The sequence below is a fragment of the Athene noctua genome, chromosome Z (assembly GCF_965140245.1).
Source record: "Athene noctua chromosome Z, bAthNoc1.hap1.1, whole genome shotgun sequence".
Classification (NCBI taxonomy): domain Eukaryota; kingdom Metazoa; phylum Chordata; class Aves; order Strigiformes; family Strigidae; genus Athene; species Athene noctua.
Window position 1 is genome coordinate 16,765,965 of NC_134077.1, and position 21,975 is coordinate 16,787,939.

Here is a 21,975-nt window from a genome sequence, read left to right on the forward strand (position 1 = left end):
CATCAAGAAATAGGAAAGAGGAAAGGAGGAGAGCAAGGGGCTGGAAAATCACAGCCCTCATATCTCCATGCACCGATGGTAGTGGGAGGAAGTCACGCTCTCCTTTGGGCCGTGGCTGACAGAAAAAGCTGGGGGGTTCAGGCAGCCTTCATGGCTTTAAAAGCCCTTTCTCATCTTCTCCAGGCAGAAGTGACACAGGCTCAGTGACATCGTTTCATGGGCTAGATCTGGTTTATGAACTACATGGCATAAATAAAAACCTTCTTAAAAAAATCCAATTTTCACTAAGCAGAAATGCTAGTCCTCTTTTTCCAGTGTTTCTCTGTAAAGATACATCATCATCTCTATTAATTTGTGCTACAGCTCCTAGAAATGACCATATCAGATGACTTTCAGCCACACCAGTAAATTAAATGTACTACTCTCATCAGGACAAATTCTTATTGAAAAAAAGCCTTTGGGTTGTTTCAGATAAGATAGTTGCCTAAAAAATCGCACATCGAATTATAAAACTTTCCTTTAATTCCCGTAGGATGATACTTTAACTTTTTGGGCTCTAAACTGTTCTCTAAATCCTTTATCAAACATGTATGTAAGTATATATAGCAGCATCTATAGCAAGACCTAGAACAAGTACCTATATCAAAGGAATGCCCATATTTTAATTAAGACTTAAAAATCTTAAAAAAACCACCCCTTTCCTCTAATATGGAACAAAAAGTCACAGGGAAATTAAAATACAACTGCAAGCTCTACATTTTGAGGACCTCCTACTCTGTAAGGGTACAGCTGTTCAGTGCCTCCCTACCAGCTGAGCTATTCAGGAGAAGCGTGGCTGACCCACAGTATGTGCTTTTTCTGTGAGTTTTCTGTGTCTACCATAGAGCCTGTGTGAGACTGCAAAAAAGCCTGCTCTCCTAGGGAGATAAAATCTCAATTCCAGGACAGCCAAAATCAGACTCTTCTCAGCCAAGAAACTAATTTATAGACCACCGAGTAATCTTGCAATTAATTGTTCTCTGCAGCCCATAGAACAGCTGACATCTGGATTCACTTTCTAAGCTGTGAAAGGGCTACAGACTTTGAGGGGATTTGGAGTTTTTTTACATGTGATTAAAGCACCCTGTATCAATTTATATTCAGAGCTAACTGGTTGGTAAGCTGTTAAAAATCTTTGCAGACTGTCACTTTTAAAATCTCTGAGAGCAGCAACAGAAAAATACCATCCTTTAATGAACTACATATACAGAGTCATTATGCTTTTTAGTGTATAAGTCTAGTCACCCTTTATCAAGTCTGCCTGCTGAAGAAAAACTTGTGTGCAATAAGTGAACTAAAAATCAGGACTAATTTATGCATCAGGGCAATTCAAAACTCAAAGCTCCATCTGATGTGATATTCCACAGTTTTAGTAATGATGGGAGAATTATAATTTATGCAGAAGTGATTTATCTAATGCTGCTATATACTTTGTAGTAGAACCTAAGAGCAGTCTCATCATGCTTATTGTGAACGTGGTTGCTTACACAGAGTTCAAGCGTGATTGGTGTCATACATATTTTAGGAGCAGATGATATCATTGTTAATGACTTCCAAAAAAAAAAAAAAGATTTTGTTTCTATGGTATGATTTTTCTAAAAATGGAAAGCTTTTACAACTGCAAAAATAAAGTTCCCTGTGATATTAAAGTTACTCAGTGTAAGAACAAAAAGAAACAGTTATACTCTTTCCCTTCAATCCTTCTATGCTGACAGTTCCCACATATGGTCACATGGGTGACACTAAAAAGATAGTTTAGTCCACAGAGCCCAGTGTTGAGTGGGATGATTACTGATGCACTGATTAAAGGCAGAAAGCCATTTGCTAAGACTTTTGCTCCTGTGCCTTGCTCCCTATTTCAGTATAAAAATGGGTAGTGAGCCACGACTGCTGGTAAGGCTTCGGAGGAGTTGGGTATCATGCTAGACCAGGAAAGCCCCTAGCAGGTTTTTTACAAAGCTTTCTATGGCTATAGTGAAATGTCCTCCCCTTTAGTCTGCTCTTTTTTATTGTGTCTGATGTAAGTCCTGAGATCTAGCTTGGTATGGGATTTATTTTTGTGAATAGCCCTAATGAAGTGGGTTTAAGTCTGAGCAATATTTGTTGGAGTGGTGGATGAAGGTTCTGGCTCTCAGCTGCTCCTTCAGGGCAGGTATCTTGTCAATTTTGTCTGAAAACATCTGTTTCCTCATGGTTCTGTATAAAATAACAGTAACGGCAATAAAGAAATATGAATGCACTAGTCCATTTTAATGAAAACAGTTGAAGCTGCTCCAGAATTTCACTTTCTTAACCAGATAGCTGGTAACATGATAGAGTTCCTGCCGAGGAGGGGGATCCTAGTGTCAGTGGAGATGGACATGCTCTCCATCAGCCAGCCAGCCAGCCTTGCACTGAGCAGCTGTGCTGTTCATAGCACCCATTGCAGAGTGTCCTGTTTTGAGCTGATCAGTTCAGAGCTCATGTATTTTAATTTGTGTAAAAGCAAAGGTTGCAATACAAAACTGTGATTGTTTTAGTCTCTGACATTTTAGGAGTGGTAAATGTGGAGAGAGAGGTTTACATGCACTATACTGGGACTACCATAGCTAAAGAATCCAGTTCACTTCTATTATTAAATAAAGCCATACACTTATTAAGAAGGTTTTGCTAGTTGCTTGTTTCAGATGAGCTGGTCTTTCTCTTAATTGCAGTTCTAGCTCTCTTAATGCAAACTATTAGTTTGTTGTTTTGGTGGGGTTTTTTAATCCACTACAGATTTATTTTGTGGTGCTAAGGTGGCTGGCAATAAATCCACAAGACTCTGTAACGCTCTGGTAGGTACGACATTGGAGAGGGTTGTAGTCCATGCCTTATTCTGCTGCTGGGCTGTGGTGTAAATACAGGCAACCTGCCCCTCTTCCTGATGTGTCCATCCATTCCCTGTCTATAACATAGATAATGCCACTGACCCTCACTACAGACTTCTTCAGGATTTGACAAGGAAAAGCATTGTCTGACAGCATTAGAAGACCTCTTTAGAAATAGATTTGGCAAATTACCTTTAAAATTAGTGTGGCTGTTTCTACTGCTTATTTTGCAGACACTTCTTCATTTCTTTGTTGGTAGGGTTTTCTTGCAGAACTTTTAGGCATTGGGACTAAGCTCTTAGAGTTTCCAGTGTGAATTTCTAATGGCAGCCTGACATCTCCCTTTACCTTGCTTATTCCTGAAGACAGTCTTGTAGGGCTATGCTAGCTGCAGGTGCCCATTTGGAAGATTAACAGGACAATATTCATCTTCACTAAACTAGTTAATGTTCAATAGGTCACTAACTCTAGAAATTACCAGGCATGGATATTTAGTTCATTCCCCTTAAAAGTCAAACTGGCTTGATCACCTGTAATGCAATCCACTTGTCTCCATGTCCTTAATAATCACTCTTTCATCTCCAACCTGATCTCCAGGCCTGTCCTGGATCCTGTGTCACTTGCTTTCCTCAAGGCTTCCCATACTTCCTCCTCATCAGACTTCCTTCTGCCTTGCTCTCACCTGCCTTATGGGATGGAACCTCTCTATCTCATGGGGATACACATAATCAGCTGAATATCAGTAAAGTTACACATTCACATTTCAGCAAAACACCCATATGTGTGTGCGTGTTCAGTGTGTGCAAGCGCATGCACACAAACCAAACGCCACCTTTGTTCCTTGTGAAGGATTGTTGCAGGAACTGTGATAATTGAAATGGCTAAAATAATGCCATGAAATTATTAAAAATGTGATCTGGAAGAAAAGTTGCTTGAGGTCCTTAACAAACAATGTACCCAGTACGTAAATAACACTGACTTTGAATAGTTCAGTTAGTAAAATGAGCTGGTTTGTCTCCCTCTATTTGGAAATACTGGACACACTCACCTTGGAAAAATCTCTGATTAAAACAATAATTCAACAGCGTCCTTTCTGTGATTCTTGATTTAAAAGGTCTCACCAACAGCTGTGTCATAAAATGTGTATCAGAAGTCATAGGTTCAGTATAAAGGTTCTACAGATCCTGTTTGGATGTATATAAAAATGCTGATGTGTTCTTAAGCCACTTTGGTAGGTGTGGACATATGTCTACTTTTGCATGTGAGATCCTTCATCAAAACATACTTTAAACTTTAAAGTTAGGTACTTTAATTTCCAGATATTACCAGTGCAAGTGGAGGGAGAAGTTAACTGACTTTTTAAGATTTTATGAAAGGTTTTAACAGAGAATAGATTTTCTTCACACGTCATTACCTCATGAAAACTTTTTTGGCAACTCTGCATTTAAAAATACTGAATAATCTTCTCTCTTTGCTGATCTCATTCGGTATCTCTCTCAACTTTGTGTTGATTTACACAATTAGGGATCTAGTTCAAAATCTTTGTATATGGCCTTACAAAGTGGTTTATGCAGTTGTTGAATGCAGTATACTACTTTATGGTAGGTCCTCACAGTAGATACATTCAGATTTGTATGGGCTTAATGCACCAAATCAGAGGAGAATAGGGCCAGGCAACAGTTCTGGTATGCTCTTACAAAGGACAAATGGAAAGCAGTTACAATCGTGTTTTTTCTCATTAACAGAGAACTTCTTGAAAAGATAATTTTACTTGTAATTGTTTTTAAAGCCAGCTGTGTTGAATAAATGTGCTCATATACTAATTCTACATCTGTTTAAACAAGATTTAAACTCAGCTTCAATCTGTAAATTACAGATGCAAATTAAATAAATATAAATCATATCCTAAACTGATATGAACAGGACATACAAAATTGTACCAATTTAAAATGCACTGTTTACTGTTATACCTTCTATCAAGCTGACTAGTCTTTATATGCTGACCAAGTGTCAGTAAATGTGTGAGTACTTGGAATCATGAGTGGCCATCCAGAAATGCTGCTCAAATCCTTTGTCCATCATTTACGAGCTTTCACTTAATCCGCTATTTAAGTTAATGACTTCCTAAATGCCATACAGGCTTTGTTATGTAGTCTTTAATCTGATTAGGACCACATGAATAATTTAGCATGTGATTAAACCATGTAATTAATTTGTCCCATGATAATGGACTGTTAAGTAGTTCCATTAGTCTAGGATAAATACCAGCGTCTTGAATTTAGATTTTACAGCTTCTTGAAGATGTTTTCCTGGAAGAAATGGGTTTTTATTTGCTAACTCTATTTAAAATTAAAACTCTGCTCCCTCTGATTTCTTGAAATTGTTCTTTGAGGTCTGAAAGGCATGTTTGGGTTCAAGGTGATTAGAAGAAATTGAGGATGCTTTATTCAAAAACGCTTGGCTATAACTGAACCTTATTTCAAAATGATGAAGCTCCTGCTGACCTCAGCTGAAACAGGGTTCCAGCCTAAACTGCTAGTAATGCCACATAAATTGTTTTCCACCACAATCCCCGTGTATTATCATTTCTTCATAATTTCCACGAGGTGCTAAACAATATGGCTGTGCTAGAAGAATTACTTAGCCATGTTCTCATATTAAATATATAACCTTGACTGCTTAAAATCAGATGTCTTTAACTGCTTTGCTGGATTGGGGCCACACTGCTGACTCCTCATGGGATTTAAACTTTAATGCTAGCAAGACACTGAAGATTTTTGGTTGGTTTGGTTTTGGTTTTGTTTTTTTTTTTTTACACTGGCACAGAAATGTTTTACAGTACTAGAAATACAATTTAATCTCCTTATGTAAAGTGTGAATAATTATCTCAGTGAAATGTTTTCCTTTGAGTAAAACCACATTTTTAGTACAGATTACTAGGGGATTGGTTCTAGATACAGACAGACATTTATTTTTCCTTTCTTGTCAAGGTATTTGGCATTAAATTGATGGGCTTCAAACAAACTGGAATATACCTTTTGCTTATATAGAGATATTTTCTCACTTTTCTTTGCTATTGATTGTACACATAACAAAGCGAAGTACTGAATTTTGTCTTTGGATAACTTTTATCTAAGAATAAAATAAAATAAAATAAAATAAAATAAAATAAAATAAAATAAAATAAGCCTGGGAAAAATTACCAGTGTGGATGAGAAAAGTGTTGATAGCCTGAAAAAATTACCACTCCTAAACAGGCCTGGATCCTCTTCCTTAATGATAAAGTCTGTGTAAAGCTCAGTATCAGCTCAGCAATTCACATCTGCATGAGAGCAGCTACATGTTGCAGTTTCAGCTGAGATGCATCTATTTTGCTGCTTTGCTGTGTTTTGGGGGCTGAAAGGCAAACAAAGCAATTAAGTCTTTTCCAAGTTCAAACTTTTCTGTCTATGCGATAAACAGCAAGTTAAGGCGATAACTTCAATTCTCTTTTATCAGTTGTCCTCTGAAAGAGATAATCTACTAGTTTTACAGGTAAGATCCTCCCCCTGTGTACCTAGTCCATTAGGTTAATGATGTCAAAGAATAACAGATTTTATTGTAAATAAATAATTGATATGCCAGAGCCAGTTTGGACTTTGTAGCCTAGTTCTTGGAGTATGACTTTATAGCTGGATTAACCAAGAACAGATTTCAGTACAAGCCCAAACTCTGGATTCACTGAAGGGCTCTTTAACCTCATCCAAGCACTGATAACCAGTTTAAATGCACTTTAAATCAGAGTAATTAGCTGACACATCTATCCATTGGAAAAAGAAATCAGGGTACTGAAAATGTCTACTACAATGGAGATACAAATAAATTTGGTGTTAAAATTAAACTTTCATGTAGTCTCTATTCCGAAATTAAAAGTTTATTCAGGAAAAAAAAATCAATTTTTCTAAATCCAAAGTGAGCAATTATTTGAATATTCCATTTTCAATTTTAATCCTTACAAACTAAACAATTTATAATAGTTTTATCACGCTCTAATTAATACTATAAAATTGCCTCCATTCCATAGTTTTAATTTGTCATAATGATGTACCTTTTAATAATCCTCAAATTTGCATCAAACCATGCATAATAAAGGCAGCTTTATGCCAGAGACCTTTATTCTTTTCCAGTGGTGCTGTCTTTTGTTGTTAGGGTTTTTTGGTTTGTTTTTTTTTTATGTGCCTTTTGAGGTTTTTTCTTTTTTAATTTGCAGTACATAATTTCTGCTCCTACAGTATTACTCCTTGTTCTTTTCATATCCCAGATAACCGTACACACCAGGTGAGTGGTGTGTTATTCATATCAACTGTGACAGTTTCTTATTTCTGTTTCTTAACATGACTGAGTACAGAGCCCTGACAAGGGTTCTGTAAAAACAGGCATTTATCCAAGTGCTGCTGATGACTCAATCAAGCTGTAATATGGGCAAGCAAGGGAAGAAGTCTTTAGGTCCATGGCAGTTTTAGATTGTGTTGATTGGAAGGGCTGTAACTCATTTCATCTGCAGAATGACTCTGTCCTGTTGGCATTCAGGGGAATGAGGGTAAGCAGGCAAAGTGATTTCAGCTGTGCATGATCAGCCAAACCAGTATGAATGTTTTTATGCAAGCACAGAAAAAAATTTCCTCCTGGTGTCACTAATCTTGCCCTGAGATAACTTGTACAGTGTATCTGCACTGTGAAAAATAAAGGTCTTTCACCCATAAAAATTCTGACAGGGTATGTACATATGTATTTGGTGGTTGCCTAAACAAGATTCAGGAAAGATCTAGAGAGCCTGGAGTAACATTCCCTTCTCAGCACTTGTTCTTACTTGATAGCGGATGTATTGGTGTGTATTAATGTGCACTGCACACTCTTGTGTCCTTGCCTGTTTGTGATCTGATGGAATAATGAAATGAAACAATGCACAGAAAAACTCATCAGATTAATCCGTCACTCAGTAGTTTTATGGTTTGGTTTGCAGCAGAGTGGCCACCTTTAGTTCTGGACTGGCTGCACATGTCCTGCTTTGGCAAGCAGTGCTAAACTGGAAGAGGTTAAAGGGGAAAAAACTCTCTCACATTTGGAGCACAGTGAGTTAATGGAGATGTCACAAGGAGAAGTCCCTTCATAGGCCCAGTTTACTGACGTGTAATGTCCCTCTCCTTCCTTCAGGTTGTTTAAGGTTCAGGAGCTATCTAAATATAAAGATCTCACTTCAAAAGCTTTTTTTTTTTTTATAAGCAGAACTCATTATGGTTTACTCTGGGTGGTAACATTGTTACCTGAACAAAGTAGATGCAAACCATTCAGTATGCTGTGACTAAACTATTTCTTTTCTCATGGGTTTTCTTAGCCTGATTTTGCCTGTTTATGCTGACTGTGTTCATGTCCCACTGGAGAGATGTCGTGTTTAAACTCCCTTGTGATTGACCTTACTCCAGCATTGCTATAGAAAAGGGCCAAGAATTTTTTTTATCCTTTTTATAACTCCTGGCTCCCTTTCTGTACTGCAGCAATTAGCCTGAGCCGACCTCTAGCCAAATGTTCCTGTGGTCAAGTTTCAGCTGGCTTGAGGACAGTCAGCTGCTGTAAATTTTTTTTTTTTTTCTGATTTTAGCTCTCTTGATTCTTACAAACTCCTGGAATTAGGTAGGATATAGACTATGATTCCTTAGAATAGTGTGTATTACAGAAACTGATTTTTTTTTTCTGTTAAATAACAAGGACTTTATTAGTGGCATTTGTCTTTCATACGCATACAGGGGTAAGTATTGGGAGGTAGAAAATACTAGATTGTAAAAGGTCAGTTTTGACCTACAGCCAACAGAGAATCTATCTCTTGCTAGGTTAACACTGCAGCCTCTGAGCAATACTGTTCTTGTTGGCAGCAAGCTTGCAAGAGTATCTTAGAGGAACAGCAGTGGGTGATTACAAGGCAGACTTGTGGGAACTTTCTGCAAGGTAGTTGTTGCCTGATGGTGGGGCAGGTGGTACTTCAGAGGATTCTTCTCAGAAATTTTCTTCTGTACCACCAAAAGCAGTATTGTGATGGGGCAGCTCCTGCTTTGCACCAGATTCTTCCCATCAGACCGAGAGCCGTGGCGGTGTAACTCTCCCTTAGCCTTCAACACATCTAGAAGTGGTAGTTGTGTCTGGAGCCCAGCAGAGCTTTTGTGTATGTGCTGGACACAGAGAGGTCACGTAGTCCCTAGTTCTTCACACCCCTTGCAGAGCTCCTTTTGCTTTGGAGAGACCATGAGTATGAGCCCTGTACCAAGGGCTCTGCATTAAGAGCTAGCTCTGGGTTTGAGCTCCAAGGAGCATAGCATAGCTTGCCCTTTCCAGAGGCTGCTGTACAAAGGCTGCAGCAAGGTCCATTCATATTTTCAGATGAGAGCAGTTACCATTTTTGAGCTCAGTCGTGTCCGTATTGGTCATGTTCAGAGTATACCAGTTGGATTTTTCTCTCACATGCAACTTGTCTGGACGGATAATGCAGTGGAGGATCCCATGTGTGTTTAGACAGAGCAGAGATGCTCTTGCTTTATGTTGCTAAGATAGTGGCATGTGTGAGAATCCACAGAAGCAGCATAATTTGTTTCTATACTGCATTTTACTAGCAAAGGCCAGGCATTAAGCAGCAATTTCCATCACCTTTGAGCTGTAGGAATGCAAATTAATCCTGTGCCCTCTTTCAGAGAGCTAGATGTTCTAGTCAAGATCTGTGGCTCAGCAGAGATTCTCCCAATAATTACAGAATTGCTCTTAAACAAGTAGTAGATGCTGCTGGAGGGGTGACTGTGTCCTCCCCTCCACCCTGGCTACTTACCCCATGCTTGTGCTGCCCTGTTTCTGCTCCTGGAGTGCATCTTTGTGGAGTCCTGATAAATCTGGTCAGCAAACAGATTTGCTACAAGAAATGTTTATGGATTAATTTTAACTGGAACAATTTCCTGATGGAGTCCGCTGTGTGCAGGTATGTAAACAAGTCTGGCAGCGCAAGAGGAACAGCAGTACTGGAAGGGGATTGTTATCATCTGCAGCAGCAAGATCTTACTGGAGTTGGAACTGTCAGTGTTAGGTTAATGGTTGGACTGGATGATCTATAAGGTCTTTTCCAGCCTAGATGATTCTGTGATTCTGTGAAGTTGAACACGATTTTTGACCCCTGGGATTTATTTCCAGACTCCTGGGTTGGTTCCCTGACTGTCAAACTACTATTCATGGAAGAAAGCTGAGATGGCTGCTGGTCACAGTGCAGGGTTGGAGGGGATAGCCTCCCAACACAGGGCTGGAGGGGTTAGCCATGCTGTGACAGCTGCACGTGAGGGATGGTCCTGGTCCCACCATGGAGCTCTCTGGTGTGGTTATGAAAAACGAAACGGTGCTCACAGATGTGCTCTGAATGCCTGACTCCACTGATAACATTTGTTTTCACAGTAGAACTCCTGAGAGGATATGCGCTTTTCTTGTGGCTATTGCTAGGCAGGAAGAAGTAGGAAAGCTTGGAGAAGACTGGTGGGAAGATCAGAAGATGCTGATGGACATGGGAGAACAGGGAAGTGTGAATATGGATGCAGCACAGGATGCTTTGGTGTTGTGACAGGAAGAGAGCAGGAGAGTTGTAAATAAAGTGACATTGTAATTAGGCCTGTAATAGAAAAGACAACACTTTAGGGAGAAAGTGGAAGGGCTGAAGGGAAGGGGAGCACTGTTTGACAGGGTAGAAATTGTGTGAGAGGAGAGGCATTAGCAAATACAGAAAAGCCTTTCTGTAGGAGCTTTATTAATAAGAGACAATAAGAATCCTTTAAACAAGAGTACGGGTGGATCATTGAACAACTGAGCTGAAAACGTAGCTGACTGCTGATTGTGGAGCCTAGTGCTGTGCCACTGTAGCTCCTCTCCAAGAGTAGGAGGATTGCTGACCTTGTCATTTGCCTTATGAACTTTTCACCAGCCCTATGCACTCCAGTGGCTTCAGCCTTCATTGCTCCTGGTCCTGCTCCTAGGCTGCCTCACTCTCACACCACCCCAAAACCTCACTAATGTGCCTCCAGTCTCACCATACCCTTTCTTTCCTACCTGTAAACTTCAGAATGGGATAGTTACCTTTTGAGAGACCTGTATCTGCTTGGCCGGGGGAAAGCCCTGCCTGATGCCTGTCAGTTCCTCTCCTGTACTGAGCCTGAACTCAAAATTTATTGAGCAGTTGTGTTAATGAGGGTGTGAGAAATACCTTCTGATTTTCAAGTTTTGTACTGAACAGCATGAATGAGAAATGTGGAGTTGGTAATAGTTTCAGGCTTTTCTGTAGTGTGATTCAGTCTGTTCTCTTGTGGTAAGAAAACTGAGGGAATTATCTTTCAAATTCAGTGTTACCATAGTTTTACATAGTCAGTGTACTTTTGCCTAAATTCAAACTTTACTAACTCTACTAGGAGTAAAGTTTTCTGACTAGTTTTTGGTACCCAGATTTGACAGCATTGGCTGTTAATCAGTAACATCTACTTAAAGATTGTTACTCATTAGTGGGCGTGGTTGTTCCGACACATGTGATTTAATCTCCTGTTAGAGGAAGAAAGAAAATGTCTAATTGAGAAGACTGCAAGTAGAATCAAGGTTTGTCATACCAATTTACAGTCAAATGTGAAAGTGGAGCTATTTCTCTCCTCTGCCTCACTGAGCTGGGTTGTCGGTGTATCTTTGCAGTTTTGTGACACAGAACAAGAAACTGCTGCCTGACTGTTGTTTCAGCATTCACGTTTATTTTGGTGTTGTAGCTTTGGTTTTGAAGCTCTCCAGTAATCTCTGTGCTCCACTGATGTGGTTGTAAATGGTCAGGTAGTAATCCATGGTATGTATGTTTTCCCCCTACTAAATAGAGAGACCTCATGAGCTTTGGGGGACATGGTACAATTTTGTTCAGAAGGCTGCACAGCCCACAAGTCCAACGTGTCCCAGCTTCTGCCCTTCCCTGTTGTTATCAGATGCTGGTGATAATGGCAGGAGCAAAGTAGTGTCCCTCAAACAGCATTGTGTGATGGGGTTGTAGACTATGTGTGTGGCACAGGTGAATTAGGGAGAGGGAGAAATGTGCTTTGGGGGGAGTTTGTAAAGATTTGTTAGGTTATGCTTGAGTTGTAAAGGTTTGTGTAGATGTGCTCAGGTCCATCAGAAATGCCTTCTCAGAAATGATGCAGGTAGAAGTTTCCAGCATGGGACAGCCTCCTTGGCAGCCCCCAAGGAGCAGTGCAGCAGAGCAGGGGCGCTAAGGCAGGTGCTCAGGGTTGTGCACAGTACCAGTGGGAAACAGACCAGCGAACGAGCCCAGGTTACTCTCATTCTTGCAGCCCCACAGCTACTGCTGGCATGCTGCCTGCCATGGGCAGTGGCCATAGGTGCTAAGCTGGTGTTTCTCTGCTTACAGCCATTTCACTTTCTGGTGTGGGAGTTGTCTTATTATATTACATCACTCCTCTCAGCTTTACTGTATGTAGTCCTAAACCTGGGAAGGGTTATACATGGCCTACAAAGATGAATACAGCTTCCGAGGAGCATGAGCTAGAAAGGGGAAGATCATATCTTTGTTCCCTGAAAGAGATACTGGTCTCCTACTTTCATATTTAATCTAGGCTAGTCATTGCGATCCATCCCCCAAAGGCTGCTGTGGGGACAGTGTGGCTACCCTGGAAGTAGGCTAGAGATTGACAATATTTGATTTTTCTTCCCCTTCCATATTAAATGAACTAGAAACCCATAAGCTAGTTCTCTAGTAAAAATAGTATTTACTCTTTGTTCTAGACTGCAAGATGATGTATGACTTTATGAGCAATAAACCATAAACTAAACACACTTCTGGTTTAAATCCAATAAAACTAGATAATAATTTAAATGTCATGTCATATTAATTAGTAATACTAATTTATAAAGGAACTCTTGTTGTCTTTTGTTATTACAGAATTAGAGGTATGGATCTTCGGCATCTGCTGTTTACTTTGGCACTGGTTTGTGCAAATGACTCACTTTCTGCAAGTGATGGTAAGTTTTATGATACCTTTCTGTGCCTTTGTGTGTGTACATTGTTGTGCTTTAAACCCAGCTGGACAGCCAAACACCAGCAGCCACTCACTCACCCACCCCTGCCCAGGGAATAGGGAGAGAATTGGAGGGGTAAAGGTAGGGAGACTTGTAGGTTGAGATAAAAACAATTTAATAACTGAAGTAAATAATAGCAATAATAGAAAGTACTAACAGGTGATGCACAGTGTGATTGCTCATCACTTGTGCTGACCAGCCTGTTCCAAGCTAGCTGTCCTGGAGAAGCCAAGATCCCGAAGCCACAATACTGGAAGCGAGAGAGAACCCCTCTGCTTCCTGGTGAACCCTCTTTTATATACTGAGCATGATGTTACGTGACATGGAATATTTCATTGGCCGATTTGGGTCCAGTGCTCTGGCTCTGCTCCCTCCCAGCTTCTTGTGCACCTGCAGACGGACAGGACATGGGAAGTTGGAAAGTCCTTGATCTGTTAGCAACAAAGCATCAGTGTGTTATCAACACTGTTCTCATACCAAATCCCATACTGAATCCAAAGCACAGCACTATTCTAGATACTAAGGAGAAAAATTAACTTTATCCTAGCCCAAACCAGGGCATATAATAGCTTTATGTAAAGAGTATTTTTATATTATATATGTCAGTAACCTGGGTAAAAAATGTGAAAAATACTTCAGTCAATCTTGTTGTAAAGATAGTGGATGAGATTGAGACATGTTGTAGCATGAAGGTGAATTTCATAGACAGTGTTAGATGGGTGATATGTATACAGGATGGATCAGTTTTGGTGTTAGACAAATGGATTTTTGTTGCTTAGGTACTGAAGTTATGAAATAATTGTATGGGGTTAATTTTTTTATATAAACTGGTGGTTTTTTCCTTAACAAGTCTCTTTAGTATATTTTTATGCTAAATGTAGAACTATTTGGAAGTACAGAGGAAGCATTTTAAGACTGTACACTTTGGGTCTGAGGCCAATATGAACAAGTTTTGTAAGAAATACACTTAGAAATTCTTGAGTAGAGGTTATAAAAGGGATTTGAAAAGAACATGTACCCTCAACCAGCCAGCTGGCTGTGGGTAGCTAGTAGAAGACTTTTTAGCGAGGAAAAGCTCTGAATGCACATCCTGTGGTTGATTCAACAAATCTAGCCAGGGTTCACATCCACTGAATGTACCTCTGGCTTTCCACAGTTGTTCTCCTTACCATCTTTATTCACCTCAATTCTTCCAACTTCTGAATTAGATGTCTAGCTGAGTTTTTTCTGATGCTTTTTCTTGTCACAATCATCAACAATTTAGAACTATTTCTGTATGACACAGAGGCCTATTCTGACTCTGGTGGGTCTTCTGGGACTAGTCTTTACTGATTAAAAACAAAAAATTCCCATTAATTATGTTGTGTCAGACCTACCTGCTTACACTGGTTATGATCTGCTCCTGTAAACAAACAGAACTTAACCTGGTCTGCTCGGTCTTGTTCAGGCCTTTAGAGACAGCAGTAAGTTTTTCATAATTACTAATTTTATGCAAATATGTTGTGTCTTCTCCCAGAGCTATGGAGCAGCTGCAGAAGGGTGGCTCCTTAAGCAGGTACCTCTCCTGACCTCCTAGCCAAAATCAGTCTTAACAGAGGAAGTCAGAGAGGGCAGTGTGATGAGTAATTTTGGAAAAAGCAGGGTGGAAACAGCTTCCACAACAAACTGTAAATAAACTGATAAATTTTTCAATAAAAATCTCAGACATCTCTCTTTTTTTTATTTATTAAGATCCATACTTAGGTGTTACTGAATGCAAATTAAATACCTGTGGAATTGCAAGCCATGCACACCCTTCCTAGCGTTAGTTTTTAACTCTACTACGGTTTAAAGGTATAATCATCTTTCCTTGCCCTGAAACAGTTCTGTATTTTCTTTGAGTTGCGTGCTTAAAATTTCTAGATATCCATATTTGCAGAAGCACTGGAGAGATGTAAGCATTATTACTTTGTTGTTAATGGAGACATTAAGCTGAATAAGATATAATTAGAACTCAAATGATCAGTTGTCAGAGAATTCTTCCATAAAATTAATTCTGTTTATTAAAAAAGGGGTTTGGATAGGGAAAACACAAGTTCCTGTTTATTTACTTCTATGTGTGTGGCTCAGACCCTCGTTCTCTGTGTTATCAGGAAGAGGATTGGTAAGATTCTCTTCTCCCTTGCTAGTTAAGGCTTTTTCTTTAGGATTTACCAAATTTGGTTTGAGTTTATAGTGTATCTGACCACTGAAGGTGATGAATTAATCAAGTTTTCACTTTTGTTCTCTACTTTCATTTCCTACTTGCAGCAATACTTCCATTCTGCTGTCTACATGTCCCATGGGAAATGAGTGTGCCTATTTAAGAAGTGTGTAAGGAAGTGTGGGGCAGTGAAGTGTTCATTTTCATATCAGAATTGGGCTGAAACAATGTGAGGCCTTTATTTAATGTGTTTTGAATCCTTCTCTGTACATTCCTTCCATTTATTTCTGTTCATACATCTGAGTAAAATTTGCAAATTCCTCCTTGGTTCTGCTGAAATCTGGAAAGTCAGTATTTCACAGTGAAATATGATACACGTACCAGCTTCTATTCATTGCTTCATGCAGAATGATCAGTAGAATGAAAATGAATGTGTCCTGACTTGATCCTTCCCCTCCCCATACATTCATTCAACAGACAAAAATAATCCCTGCCCAGATCAGTCTACTGGACCAATTGATTTCTGTCTCAGGATTTAAGAGCACATAAGGATTTTTTTGATCCTTGACAGATGCAGTGTGGTCCAGATGTCCTAAGTTCAGTAAAAATTTGTGTTATAAATATAACTTAACCACATCACCTTTGTGTGACTTTGTCTATACTGATGAAATAATAACTTCCATGAATTTACCTTCAGAATCAAAAAATTAAAAACATTTTGTGTTCCTGTGCTTAAATTCAAGACACAGTACTAAATATCTATGTCCTGATTTGTCGCATTGTTAAAGAATTGTGTGTGTGAAGGGAACGGATCTTTTTTTTTTCTGAGAATAAATTTCTAGGCCCTACACTGCTTTGAATGCTGTAACACCTTTATTCTGAGTAGGTGAAATGCTCAGCTGAGAAAGTCAAAGTATAAGTTGAACAGGAATATTTGAGATAACGGCATGAGAGAACATCCATTTGCCATTCTTGCATGGTTTAGGACAGAGAATCAGATGAGGTATGTTTATTAGTTGTTCTGTTCCTTTTTTTTCCCCCATGTGAATGTGCTTGTACCTGCAGAAGTTCTTGTGAGCATCTAACCTCACTCAGGTGATGAATCCTGACAGTCTTACAGAGTTCTGCCCAGAACAGTCTTGCTGAGGCTTTCTTATAAACCTGATTAGATGTGCTCCATACCTGTGCCATAACTGACACGTTACCCAAGGGACTGGATCTACAGTGTCACGGTTCCCTAAAAAATTCACATCAGTAACTGTGTTTCTTCTGGCAGCACATTAAAAAAATTACATGTACTTGTTAATCTTACACCAAAGCATGTTACTGAACCAGTATAATACTGACTTGTACATAGAAAGCTTTTATGTCTTTAAAGTAAATAAAGCTTACGTTCAGTCTTACAAGAGCTTGTGCTTTGAGCTGGCTCTGTGCCGTGGGGCCAGATCCACCCTTGGCACATAGTGAAATCCCATACGTGTTTCCTCCTGGCAGGGGAGAGGGTGTGAGGCCAGCAGCTGGCCAGGCAACTGCACAGTATTTGAGACCAGATATTGGGCATTTAGTCACCTATTTGCTGTCTCCAGACTGGTGCCAAGTTCTGCTGGAGAGTTTCCATTGATTTAGCCTGTTTTCATGCTCTCCTTTTGCAAAGCGCTTGACTTGCCAGCCCCTTAAACTGAGGCTGTGACTAGCATGAGGTGACAGGGGTGCCCGCCATCTCTGAAATGGCCATGCTGAATGTGACCAAGAATGTCTACTGCACCAATTCTTCAAGTGTATCAGAGCTGAGCAGGTCTGGGACTTGCAGCCTTCTATTAGGGGACACTGACCTACATGCTGTCTGTGCCCTCGAGGTGCCTCCTGTATGACAGTAAGGACAGAACAGAGGCAGTGGTAGGAAGAAAGTGTCAAGGCTACAATAACAGGAAGGTAATTTCTAATACATGTGTAATTACCATAGGTAAATCAGTTTTGTGCCCTAGGGATTGGAAAATCTAAGACCCATTTTCACAGCTAATGAAGACATTTTTATTAAGTCAACAGAAGTTATGCTTCTAAGAGTTTAGGTTGCTTTGAAGATGGGGAATTGTGTGATTGTGAAATTTTAGTTTAATTTAGTTTATTAGGTACATTAACAAGAAAGAGTACTGCTTCACGAGTAGATCACGTACGTCTCTGCAATACTAATTGTAGTTCAAGAAAAAAGAGCTTATATTCACGTACACATACACAATTTGTATTGGAGGTATTTACATTAATGTAACTGCAGTGTTTCAAATACGTATCTGGCATGAACCTAGGTATTTGAGTTACTATACCTACTGACATCAGGAGTGGTTGAAGGGAATTGCTTCAGACAGATTGCAGAATGTTTAGGAAGCAATATAAATTTTGTCTGCTTGTTCCTTTTCTACAACTGATGAGTGTAGGTCATGTAAGGACATAGAGGAATAAACTGGGAATTAGTCCCAGTTAATAAAACAATACATAAACTCAAGCAGTTCCAAAACTAATTTCTTCACAGTGAAAAGAAGTGGGAAATGTCTTTTATCATTTTTTATACTAGACCAAAGTTTGTTCCAGATGATCACAGCTATGCTAATTCATCCTCCCGAAGCAGGTTTAGAGAGGCATTCATATTTAATGATAGCACAGGAAAAATATTTTTAAGTTAACTGTTTTTGTACAGCGATAACTTTAAGAGCTACAAGTCTGAATTTATTGTTCATTTTATCTAATCTGATTTTGGAAATGTATTTTTGTTTTTCCATCACAACTTTTAAAAATTATTGTATGAAGCTGTTATGCTCAAATGCTCTATTTCCCTCACTTTTATGTAAGAGGTCGGATGAATTATTTTCCTTTCTGAGACACACCAAATTTAATTTTTACTTCCATCAAAATGTCCTTTTGTTATACTGGTGGCTGGTCACATGGTTTGTACTTAGATGGTTTGTGTTCATTACATATCCATATTAAACCATCTAAGAATAAGTGTGCAGTGGATATCACAGCTCCCAATTACAGAGCTGGAGATTGAATCCATAACCCATGCGTAGGGCTTTAGTGTCATTAAAGACAGCCCTGGGCACCAGAGACATCTGCATGGAACTCAGTGATCATTGATGCGGGACCTGCAGGGCATCTGCATTATTCTGGAATGACCAGAAGCTTAAAGAGCTCTATAAAAAACTTAAGGCCAGGCATCTCACATGTACCTGAACATCTGTTTTCAGGCAATTAAATTAAGTCCACCAGCTCTTCTTTGTTCCTGGGACTGTATCGATTAGCTCTCTATTGACTCTTGGGAGATTGGACACCTTAAGGGTGAGACTCATCCATGTATGAATCATATGGATATCTTCTAGGTACCCCCAAAATTTCATGAGACTTGTAGATAGGACATCTGTGCCTTTTGAAGCAGAGGCTGGAAGGCAGTCAGAATATCCTAGGCAGTCTGAGATGGCTACAGATGTTTAGGCAACTGGATTTTGCCCTACCTTGTATAAAGAGATGTACATATAGGTGTCTTCTATTGTGAACTGATCCTCACCCTTACAGCTGCCGTGTTTGGATATGGCGTAATTCTGCATGCTTTCTTCTGGGTAGTGTTGTAGCTGCTTAGACACACCCTGTAGGTTCTCAGCTACACACAAAATGAGGGGTCTTCTCACTGGATGGACAGTATTGGAATTGGGTCCTGGCTGTCACCATGAAGTTAAGCAGCAGATTAATATTGTCTAAAGGCATGGATTTGACTGTTCTGGCACAAGGAAGAATTCTTAGTCTAAGCAGGAAGGTGCCTTTGAGTTGCAGCATATTCTCTGCTGAGAAAGGGAAATTTGTCCAAATGTTTGTGGAGTCAGGATGTACAGGAACTTTGTTGCTTAGCTTGAAATATTCAGGAAGAAAAATCAATAGCTGTGTGGGGTCTTGGCTGAAAACATGTTTTGAGATTTAGGAGAACTCAAATTTTATAGATTGCAGTCAGTGTAGTGACAAGCCATTCCTCACGCATGAAGGGTATTCTTTTATTTTTAACAACTTTTTTTGATGATCAGGAAGACTAGACATATTTGTGTATTTAACAGTCCTAATCTTGTTAGAAAGTGACAAAAGATGAGAAAGGGTAGAATCTTCCTTAGCTTAAGCTGCAGACTCTCTTGCCTCCTCTTGGTAAATTGTAGTGCCATAGTAAAGTTGATAGTCCTTTGTTCATTGTGGTCATCTTCTCTTCTAATTTGTGTGTCTTTGCTATGGCTTTTCTCTGTGTTATCTACTTTCTCAATTATATGCAGCAACCTAAGTATGAAACAGAAGCCAAAGCAGATCGGACAGTAAAACCTGAAAAGCTCAAAACTGTGATAAGCTTAGAGCATCCTGCTTTACTCAGGCAGGGGCAGAACTGTTGAGAATGCGGACTTAAAACTTTTACCTGCAGACAAAGCCTTTAGAATAATTGCCATATTCCCAGAAGTTTAGGTGTTTCTGAGCAAGAAATATGTAGCCTTATGTGGAAGAAATTGCTATAGAGCCATTCCAGGAGTATCAAAAAACCTGGCACGGGGAAGCATAAGTTATACCACTCTGATCTGGCTAAGTCATTTCAGCTGGAGGGAAGATTCATGTTGGCAGAGAGCAAAGTAGTATTTCCATCATCAGTTTCCATTGTGATTACGCATGGCTTTGATGGCTAGCAGAAAAATCCAAGGAAAGGTCTTGAGTCTGTGCACTTCTGAGTTACTTTTACCACTCTTGCTTCCTAGTCAGATAAGCCTTCCGTCTGGGCCAGTCTTCCAGTACCTATGCTCTCACATGGAGAAGAAAGGATCTCACCTTGTCTTTCTTCTGCGTTGGAGCATACATGGTATTTTAACAGGAAGGGATTTGGGATTTCTAAGAGTTGAAGACACATGCTAGAAATGAATTGTAGACAGGCCTCTATTTTGTAAGAAAACACAGAAAATAAAAATACTGTGCTGAAATTTTCAGATACAGTAGCCTTTAATTATGCCCCTAGAAATCCATGTTTAGTCTGGTAACTGAGTAGATCCAGTGGTTCAAATGCTAATCTGGGTTGCCAGAGACTTGTCTCCTTTGTCCTTTCCTCCAAACCACATCCGTGACTCCAACATTTACTGAAGACTGTCAAGACTTTGGATAATCTTCACCCACAAGCCTGCCAAAACCACTTCATGAACAATCAGCTTCAGTCAGACAACCTACAAAATAATGTATGTGCCATAGTTATCCCATCCAATTATCTCTGTTATTATCTTTAACATTCCTTCTATTATGTATCTTTCCTTCATTACCCTTCAGTTGCCATCATTATTTTCTTCTCTTTTGAACACAAACTCACCAATTTGCTGTCCTCTGATTGCTGGATTTTGAGGCAATTTGCAAGAATTAACACACCTTTGTAGTTATACCAGGTGTAGTCAGAGAAGTAGTCAGTTTTTCTGCCTTTCAGCTGCAAAGCTTGTAATCCCAGCATACATCTTTGCTCTCCCAGGCAGACCATTATAGACTGCAACCAAGCCAGCAGCACACGTGCTGGTTCTCCTGTGAACCAGGATTGTTGCTCCTTTACCAGGGCAGATCTGCACCCAGAACTGCTGGCTGGCATTGGCCACTTGTGGCTTGCTTTTGGAGGAGAAGCAATGAGGCTGGTTTGAAACATGAACTTTTGCCCACACAAGCAGTTAAGCTCATGTATTTAAAAAGGAAGATCAGATGATGGAGATGATGCAAAAATGCGCATATCAGTTTGTTACCTTCAAAGCTAATAAGTGAGAAAATTCCTAGTTAACAGTTTTTGCTTTAACCCCTGTTGATATTTTAAATGTAGTTGTATATTTCATGTGAACTGTTTAAACAGTTTGTACTGATGCCAGATGAACTCAGTTAATAAACTGTGAATCAAGGGAAGGAGAAGTAGCTCAAGCAAATAAACACTAATCCATATTATAAAAGCATATTGCATGAATTATAATGAATCATTTCATGCAGTAGAGCTCACACATAAAGCAAACTGCTTTCAATACTGCCCATCTGTAACAGAAAAAAGAAACTCTTGTTACTGCACATTTATAACATACAATGAAATGACTATGGGAAGGGGTAACATTTTTTCATTAATTTAAACAATGATGCAGTTATTGTGCAGTAACTTGCACTGCCTGATTTAAAATATGAGAGATTTTTAGAACCAAGAGGCTGTGTGCAGTGTTGCATCTTTTCTTTCCATGCTGTGCTCTTCAAAAGTGACAGTCAGAATCAGACTGGAAACAGAATACAAGTGTGACTGGGAATTGGAGAGCCATCATTGAACAGACCTGGCTCCTACCAGTATAAATGAGGGATCATGGTGTTCACTTCAGCAATATTTCGGCACACCTGGATGTTCTCTTCAACTGTTCCAAGGGATCAGAAGTGAAAGACACATATTTTAGAGTAGGAGTTCGCAAGATGCCATCCTTGAATCACACAGAGCAACTCTTGAGGCTTTGCGCTGGTCACCACTCTCAGCAGAACCACATGATTCTCAGAGTTGCAGCAGCACTGCCAGTGCAGCTGGGGACTTCAGGAACTGGAGCCACCATTTGGAAGATGGCTGGGTCCAACCTTGCAGAATTCTTGGTCAACTGGGCTCCAGAGAGTCTACCAGTTGCTTCTTTCCCATCCTTGGCTGCTCCCCCAGTCTTCCCTGTTACACTCCAGCAGAGTACTGGTACCCAGGTGATTATCTACTTCTAAGGATGATGGAAAGAAGAACGGGAA

At 39.7% G+C, this 21,975-nt stretch overlaps 1 protein-coding gene across 1 annotated transcript in view; it reads left to right on the forward strand.

Annotated features, from left to right (window-relative positions):
* Window positions 1–21,975, forward strand: part of GHR (growth hormone receptor) — a 134,754-nt gene that overhangs the window by 53,845 nt on the left and 58,934 nt on the right. The window contains exon 3 of the mRNA XM_074932365.1: window positions 12,871–12,950. Coding sequence (XP_074788466.1) covers window positions 12,881–12,950 — 70 coding nt within the window. The 5' untranslated portion in view covers window positions 12,871–12,880. The remainder of the gene's footprint in view (window positions 1–12,870; window positions 12,951–21,975) is intronic.